Source organism: Macrotis lagotis, chromosome 1 (genome assembly GCF_037893015.1).
Source record: "Macrotis lagotis isolate mMagLag1 chromosome 1, bilby.v1.9.chrom.fasta, whole genome shotgun sequence".
NCBI lineage: Eukaryota > Metazoa > Chordata > Mammalia > Peramelemorphia > Peramelidae > Macrotis > Macrotis lagotis.
In genome coordinates this window covers 580,534,137-580,543,410 of record NC_133658.1, presented here as the reverse complement: position 1 = coordinate 580,543,410, position 9,274 = coordinate 580,534,137, and the positions used below count along the sequence as shown (strand labels likewise).

Below are 9,274 nucleotides of genomic sequence, written 5' to 3'. Positions count from 1 at the left end.
TTGTTTTTATATTCTATACATTGCCCCTCCAGTAATTCCTCTGCTATTCCTCATAGCAGACTTTTTAATAAGAGGAAGAAGAGGGGGAAAATTTGAGTAACACCAATCAGTACATCAAAAATAAAATCTAATATTATATGCAATGTTCCACCTCTGTGGACATCTGCCTCTGCAGAGATGCAGGGGAAGGTGTATTCTCAAATCTCTTTTGGGGGACTGTCTGGTTTTTATATATTTCCAATGGTAAGTTTTATTTTGTGGTGGTCATTTTCCCCATTTACATTGTTGTAGCCACTCAGCATATTTTTTTTCTGACTCAACACCACAGTTTTCTAGGCTCCTCTGTATACATCATGTTTACCATTTCTTACAGCACATTAATATTCCAAAACATTCATATGCCACAATTTGTTTAATCATTGCCTAGCCAATAGTCATGTACTTTGCTTCCAGCTCTTTGTTACCACTTACAAACATTCTGGGGAGAATGTTCTATTATTATTTTTCTGAATATGATATTCATTACATATCTTTGTTTTGAATTAATTATATCCTTCAGCTGAATAGAAAAAGTTAAAGAAACCAGAGGGGCTTTTGAGCTATGCTTTTGAGTAGATACAGACCCAAAGATTACCTTGAATCTGAGGCAGTTCTTCTTGGAGTGTCACATGTGAGAGCAATATTTCCCAGGTACATAGAACATATTTGGACATTAGCCCACCAACACACATGAGATATGTAATATAAACAGACAACTATAAATAATTTAATAGAAATGACAAAAAATGAATTACTGGAAGGCTTTCTTGTGCCTGGAGTTTAGTATGAACAGTATAGAAAAAATGTCAACAGTTCCCAAATTCTTTTATAGATTCAATGGGCAACTTCATCTGAGATGTTTCACAGACTTATAATTGAGGCAGAAAATATTAGATCTAAAAGGGACTTCTGAGCTCATGTGACTCCTCCCCCTTTCCTTTTCTAGATGAGAAAATTGAGGCCAACATAGGTGAAATGATTTATTCAGGCTCATGTAGGTAGAAATTAACCTAGCCAGAATTTGAATCTAGGTCCACTGATTGAAAAGTATCATGGAATAGAAGATAGAGTATTGGATGTAACATCCCCTTTAGTTCTGATTCTGTGTATGATTCTCATGTATAGCTATGTGACTGTGGGCAAATCGTCTATCTCTGAGTCTCAGATTCCTTATAGGTAAAAATTTCCTCCCTCGAAGCATTGTTGTGAGACACCAATGAAATGGGACAGTTAAAAGCACCAATTTATTTTTATTCTGAATGTCTTCCTCTTTAGATGTGCTTCTTGTATGCAGTAAATTAGAGGATTATGCTTTCTTATCATTATTGTTCAAATTCATCTTGTTTGATTGGTTAATTCATTTACACATAAGGCTACATTTGTATTTTCCTCCATTTATTTCTTTGGTATTGATTGGATCCTCTTCCTCTTTTAAATCAATATTTACTCTGCCATTAATTTTGCTTACACTAATTTAATCTTACCAGCTTTCCTCCACCTCTCTCTCACCCTCTTTAGTGCTCTTTTCCGTATATGTATATGTATGTATGTATATATATATGTGTGTGTGTGTGTGTGTGTGTGTGTATGTGTGTATAATGTATGCATTTGTGTAGATGTGTAGGTAGGTGTGTGTAGATATGTAGCAAGGTATGTGTATTTATAGGCATATATGTAGTAAGTTGGTATGTACTATGTATGTGTAGGTGTGTATGTATGAATGTAGCTATGCATGAGTGTATGTTGGTGTACATGGATCTTGGGTGGCATAGGCATGTATGTGTGTGAAGGTTTACATATATATTTATATATAGAGAGAATGTCAGTGTATATTTGTATGTAGGCATATATGTGTGTTAATGGTTATATGTATGTATGTATGTATATATTGCACATCTGCATATATGTGTAAAGGTTTATGTGTATTATGTATATATGTATCACATAGTATATATAATTGTGTTTGTAGGAAGTAGGTATGTATTATGTAGGCATGTGTGCATGTATATGTGGATTCATGTAACTATGTATGAGTATATATGTGTGGATGGACATGGATGTGTCTTTGTGTGCATACATGTATAAAGGTTTAGGTATGTATTGTATGTATAGGTATGTATATGTAGGTAAGTAGGTATGCACATATGCATGCATGTGTATATATACGGTGGCACAGGTGCACATGTATGCACTGGTGGGTGGGCACAGATATGCTTGTGCATATATGTGTGTATGTTTATGTGTGTATCATGTTTATAGGTGTGGTATATGTGCAAATGTAGGTGTGCATGGAGAATGTAGACTGACATATGTAAATTGCATGTGTGCATATATATGCAAGGGAAGGTTGGTGTGTATTGTGTGCATATGTATGTGTATGTGTAGTATACTATGTAAGTATGTGTGTATGCTTGAATGCATATGGACACATAATGGTATATTCATACATATAGTGGTGTGCAAGTACATGCAGTGTGGGGTCAACATAGGCATGTGTGCACATGTATTTTTAGGTGTATATAGGGTTTTAGGTATGCAAACACATACATATCTATGTCCACCTACCAATATATACATGTGCACCTATACCACCACACATGTACACACACATACATGCATGCATTGGTTCCTATGTATATATGTAGGCATGTTTGGAGGTGTGTATAAATATGTGATCATATATGTAGAGGGCATCTGTTTGTCTTTCTGTCTTTTTTTTAAATTGACCAGCATATGAGTTGAGAAATACTATTTTGCTTCCTACAGAGAGTCAGGATGACTAATGTTAGACCCAAGTATGTATGTAGACATGCATGCATGTTATGTGTGTAGGAATGTATGTAGGTGTATATTGTGTATGTATGACTCACTCTTCTTGATCCTTCCCATTAAGTGTGTGCTTCAAAATACCTCTCCCCTTTTTCCTTCATCAAATCTCTTAATTCTTGTGTGGTGCTCTTAATTTTTTTTTTTATTTATTTGTCTTCCACTTTATTTCTATCCCTTTTAGTGTGTTCTGAATTCTCTTCTCCCTTTCACAGGCTATATATATACTCTCACATCCTTCTTCTTCAGGGTCTCAATGTTCCTTGGGTGAGGCAGAACATCTCAAGCACTAAATATCAACTTCATGTTTTATCCTTTTTCTTTCTTTTTATTTATTTGTTTAGGGCAATGGGATTGAGTAACTTGCCCAATGTCACATAGCTAGGCAATTAAGTGTCTGAGATCAGATTTGAGCTCAGGTCCTCCTGACTCCAGGGCGGGTGCTCTATGCGCCACCTAGCTGCCCTGTTTTATCCTTTTTCTATGTATGTAGAGATCTCATTCCATTCCCCCTTCCAACAGTGGGTTAATTTCATTAATTTTTTTTGTTTGGTGAGGCCTCCTTCTGTTGTGCCTCATTTCTAAAAATATCAATTCAGAAGCAATGATTTATGATTAAAAGTAATTCTGTATCCTGAATCATGAGACTTATTCCTACACCTTGCTGCTCGGTCAGTGACTTCTCAGAGGACTTTAGCACCCCCTGGGGAAGTGAACCTCTCACACTGGCAATGTCTCTATTCTTTTAGTCTTCCCATTGTCAGCCAGATTCACTTCTAACCTACTTAGGCCCTGATTACTTGTTCACCTAACTCCTTGCCTTTTGAGGATACTTTTCCCCTACCTCTTCTCCCACTCTTCTGTTTTCTTTTATGTGTTGTTTTCCCCTGTTAGAATGTAGACTACTTGAGGATGGATTGTTTTCCAGCACCATACACAGGACTATGTGTATGGCGCATAGTAAACTTAATGCTTTATCTAATCTAATTTAATCTAATTTTTTTTTTTTTTAGTTTTTGCAAGGCAATGGGGTTAAGTGGCTTGCCCAAGACCACACAGCTAGGTAATTATTAAGTGTCTGAGGCTGGATTTGAACTCAGGTCCTCCTGACTCCAGGGCCAGTGCTCTATCCACTGTGCCACCTAGTCGCTCCAAATCTAATCTAATTTTTACCCTATTCATTCTATCCTTCCATACAAATATATCCTATATCTGAATCTGTGTCTCTATTATTACCATCTTGGCTTCTGATTATCCTAATGCTAATCTTGCTTGGAGAAGATGATCTTTATTTTGCCTCTTCTACACAGATGAAAAAGGTCCCTGTCACTCATCATAGACATACTTAGTTGAACTAGAGTCAATCTGAACCTCATTTTTAAATTTTAAATTTTCAGTGTGAGCATATTTACCTTGGAAATTGGCAAGCAATACAAATTAAGACTTGATTGGCTGTTTTGTTGAGTGATTAGATTTTAAAAAGTGAGGGAAATATATTAATAATACATATTAAATTTAAAAGTGTATCTTGGATTCATCATTCTTTTCAGAGAGCCCCTTGTTAAACATTTACCAGCATACCACTGGATATACCTCCTTACTTCCCACCCATAGAAATGATCTTTGATGGCAGTTTTTTCTCTCCCCTTCTGGTGCTAAACTTACCTTCCATCTCATACCCACTCTCCCATTCCCTTTCCTCCTCTCTTACTATGCACTCTTATCCACCCAGTTGTTGAAGGAATAAATGATTTTCCCTTCTTTATTCACTTCCAGGATGAAAAATAAATTGAAATAATAAATATAAGGATAATTATTATTATTATTATTATTAATAACTCTACCTCATCTATTTCTCCTAAGTGACTCTTCTTGCTTGGATGACTTCTTACTATTATTTCTCCCTACTCAAAAGATATTGATATTCTTTTGATAAGAGAAGATTGAATTAGGTCACTTGTTACAGCACTTGAACAGTAATTAAAGAAGCTACATTTGCATAAACATTTATAATATTTATGAAGTAGGGAAAACTAGGTGGTACAGTGAATAGAGCACTGACTCAGGAGTCAGGAGGACAAGAGTTCAAATTTGACCACAGACATTTGATACTAAGTTAGTTGTATGACTCAGGGCAAGTCACTTAACTCCATTGTCTCACAAAACCCCCCAAAATGATATTTGCAGAGTATATTAATTAAATACATACATAGCCACATACTGTAGATATCCATATTCATGTTTTACTTCAGATGACAAAGAGGTCAACAGTTTTTTGCACTAGGTAGGATTTATCAACAGCCAAACAGAAATGAGGTAAAATTTAAAATAGGCATTTGTACAAAACTGAAATGGCTACTTTAAGCCAACATGGAACAAAGGGTTTAAAAAGAAATTCTGGGCAATATAAATTGAAGTTTGTTTAGTGTTTTTTTGTTCTTCAGAAATCCACATTGTTAAATGTCCAGTGCCTGAGTAACTAGTTATTAAAATATCAACATATATAAATCCCTGTGTTTAACATATCCTTCGTGTTCATTTACAAAAATCTAAATGAGGACAATGCACTTTCCCAAAGAGTTCAAATCTCTTAGACAATAATTTTATCTTACTGTCAGATGTACCTTATCATTTTCAATCCTAGAAACCACATATAAGTAAAGACAGATAAATTTGGGAGCATTCAAAGGAGTAATATCAATAATCAAAGAGTTTCAAGGTCATGTTTCACAAGGATTGGTCAAAATCATTAGCTAGCTTTACCCTGGAGAAAACATACGATGAACTGAATACTTGCCTTTAAGTAATTAGAAAGGTTGTAATATGAAAAAAAAAAGTGATTTTCTTTTGTTTCATCCTAGTACAATAAGATTACAAGTTACAGAGAAGTACATTTCATTTCATTATTAAGGAAAACATCCCCCCCAGGGCTACTTCCCCAACTCACACTCACACTGAAGCCCTGTTGTACAGGGAGCTAGAGAGGTAGGATTTTATTTAATAGCCTCATTCATGACCCCCATTACTGTGTCCCAAATAATAGTCAGCCAGTTGAATCTATTAACTTTCACATAAGGCATTTACTAAAAAGGGTATTATTCAAAACATTCCCTCTCCTTTCACTGCCAAAGCATACTCTCCCACACATACTAAAAATTCCATGAAGAGAGTGAGTACTAATTTAAGGCACCCATGGAAATTGCACTTGTGGCAAAGGGGTATTCCCCAATTTGTGATTCTAGGAGTCCTGCATTCCTTTTGGGGAGTCTTAATGAAGAGTGTTGCAGGGCAGGACATTGGTGATTGGATGAGTTCATTCTGCTGCTCATTTGGGCTGGTTCCTTTCAAGGAATGCCATGTTTGTTGGACGAGCAGATCAATTATTAGACTGAGCCACTCTGCTACTGCTGCTATGCTGTCACTGGTACTTTCTCCTCTTCTTATTTTTGAGTGTTGGAGGGAAGGTGCCAGCTGCCTTGCAAAAATTTCCAGACCTTGTGGTGCTCTCAAGGTAGAGGGGAGCAAACACACAGGAGACAGAAGCAGTAAGGCAGGCCTTCCCCACCCTGTTCCTAGGGAGATGGTTTAAAGCAGTCCTGCTTCCTCAAAATGCAGTGATGAAAGGATGGGCAACTCTTTTTGGTTACCCTTAAAACTCAATAAGCCCTGACTAATCAATTCTTCTAGCCCCACATTCAATTAGAAACCTTTTTGTCATCACTCGTGTTATTGTTCAGTTGTGTGGACTCTCCATGACCCAATTTTAGGTTTTCTTGGCAAAGATTCCAGAGTGGTTTGCTATTTCCTTCTCATCACCCAGTACAAGTCCTCATTTACCTCTGACCAGAAACCAACTCCCCCCAAGATTCCAATGATTGCTTGAACTAAAACCAGGCAGAGGATAGCTGAACAAGCTTCATACCTGATTTTGACCAGTCTTCATGAAAAAAAGAAAAATTTCTAATAAGAAGAGCTATTCAAACAAACAAAAAGTGCTATAAAAAAATGGTGGCACTCCTCTCATGGAAATCTTTAAAGGGTGTTATCATTACTTGTTGTGAGAGACTGGAGACATAATGCTTATTCAGATAAGCTTTGGTCCAGGATCTCTGAAATCCCTACTAGCTCTGAAATTTCAAAGTTGCCTGAATCCAAAATTGGTATTCTTTAACATAAAAGATTTTAACATACAAGATACAACTTAACATAAAATCATGACCCTCTGGAGGAAGTGTATAAGGTAGTAAGAATTTCTACATCCTTTACTGAAAAAGAAGGGTGATATTATAAAACCATTATTCTCCTTTGTATTACTGATTAGTATCATTTTAGCCTTCTTTTTAATTTCAATGCATCATCTATAAAAAGTTTTAAATGATAAATATTAATCTTCCTCAATCTCTCCCTCTGTTTCTATGAAAATTGAGTTTTATTTATTCACAGACATGAATTAATATTTTATTTTCAATAGAACTTTCTTACTTACATGAGATATGCTATGGTCACCTACTCATAAAACATTATGTCATAGTTTAGTCAGAACCTCAATCTTACCTTCTGTTTCTCTGAAAATTAAGTTTTATTTATACAAAGTGATGAATTAATATTTTATTTTCAATAGAACAATAATAGAATTTTCCTGCTTACATAAAATATGTTATGCTCACTTACTCATAAAACAATACATCACCATTAAGTCAGAATCTTCTCCTTATTCTCTGTTTCTCTGAAAATTGAGTTTTATTTATACATAGTGATGAATTAATATTTTATTTTCAATAGAATCATAATAGAATTTTTCTACTTACATGAGCTATGCTGTGCTCACTTACTCATAAAATACTATATCACAATTAAGCCAGAACCTCAACCTTACCCTTTATTTCTCTGAATACACACTGATTTATGAATTTATACACACACTGATGAGTGAATATTTTATTTTTATAGAACTGTAACAGAATTTTCCTACTTATGTGAGGTGTTATGCTCACACACTTAAAACATTACATCATAATTAAGTCCTGTCCAAAACGATGTAATCTTGAACAAAGTTATTGGAAACAACTGAAGAAAAAGTATAAATGCTTTAAAACTTTAAAAAAGAATCTTCTCCATTTCCTAAAATAGTTAAAGAGTATATCTACTGTGAAATAACTTACTTCAGTTTATCACCATTGGGCTAGCAAAGACAGTCAGTCGAATGCTTGGCTTGTGAAATCAATATTGGGTAGTAAAGAATAATAAATCAATGCTCCTTTTGATTCTACTTATGGTTCCAAGTAGACGGTCTTGTCCATTCACAGCAACCAACGAGTGAAACCGAAATAAAATCACAAGCAATTAGACATATTGACTTTTGGAGTATACACTTGGCGATTTCTTCCCTGAGTGATAACTTTTGTGGGTCGTGTGATAGGATGGTATCGAGTATCTGTAGTGACTGTCTTTCTCCCTACAACAAAAAACACAACAGAATAGTGTCCCTCCTGCAATGAGAACCAGGGCTGTGGTCCAGCCGAGATAGAGAGCTTCTCCTAGTTCTCGCTTCTGAGCTGTGTTCACTACTGGGTTGTAGAAATCCCTGATGATGGCGTGGGCAACCCAGCACACCGGGATCAGGACCACAATGCCTGTGAGGATGAAGAGGATTCCAGCTGTCAGCAGAATCAAACCCTTGACTTGTTCATTGTTCCCGGTGCAAATTACACATTTCATTCCAAGGATGGCAATCATGAAAGCGAGGAAGGACATGACCGAGGCGGCACACATCAGTCCCCTGGAGGCCTGCAGGTCTGGAGAGAGAGCCAGCAGAGAGTCATAGATTTTGCATTGCATCCTGATGTTAGCATGTCGCATGCAATTCATCCATAGGCCTTCCCAGAGGTTTTCAAAAACGACAATGTTGCTTCCGATGAAGGCAGAAACTCTCCACTGGGGCATGATAGTCACGGCCACAGTCCCCACCATGCCGATGCCCCCTAGTATTAGTCCGGCTATTTGCAGACCAAAGTAAGCCATTTTGTCTGGACTTTGGGTATACCTATGCCAGACCAGAAGGAATTAGGTAAATGTGGCAGGTACCAATGTTTTCTTTGTGTAAATGTCCTCAGGAACCCAGTGGTGTGCGTGCCTGCGTGTTTTTTTTTTTTCAGATAGGTTCTGCTAGGCTAGTTTCAACTAAATTAAATCCAGTGTTGGCTGGCTGGGGTACCTTACGGACTGGAACAGGTGAACTCACCAATCCGGTGTGTCTACTTTCTTGTCCAATAAGAAGAGGACAGAAAGACTGGTGTATTTAAATTGTGCATTCTTTGTCCTTTGCTTTTTTTTTTTTCTAAAAAGGCAAACAGCATGTTTACCCGTAACCACAACAGTTTGTGCAAATCTATAAATGCATCAATTTCCC

At 36.5% G+C, this 9,274-nt stretch overlaps 1 protein-coding gene across 1 annotated transcript; it reads right to left on the bottom strand.

Moving 5' to 3' along the window:
* Positions 1-4,802: 4,802 nt before the first annotated feature.
* Positions 4,803-9,063, bottom strand: CLDN8 (claudin 8). The gene has a single exon (XM_074214696.1). It carries the CDS (start codon positions 8,884-8,886, stop codon positions 8,209-8,211), a length of 678 nt encoding a protein of 225 aa, XP_074070797.1. The 5' UTR covers positions 8,887-9,063; the 3' UTR covers positions 4,803-8,208.
* Between the last annotated feature and the right edge of the window lie 211 nt (positions 9,064-9,274).

Coding starts and splice junctions, on each gene's coding strand:
- CLDN8 (XM_074214696.1), bottom strand. CDS start 8,886: ATGGCTTACTTTGGTCTGCAAATAGCCGGACTAATACTAGGGGGCATC.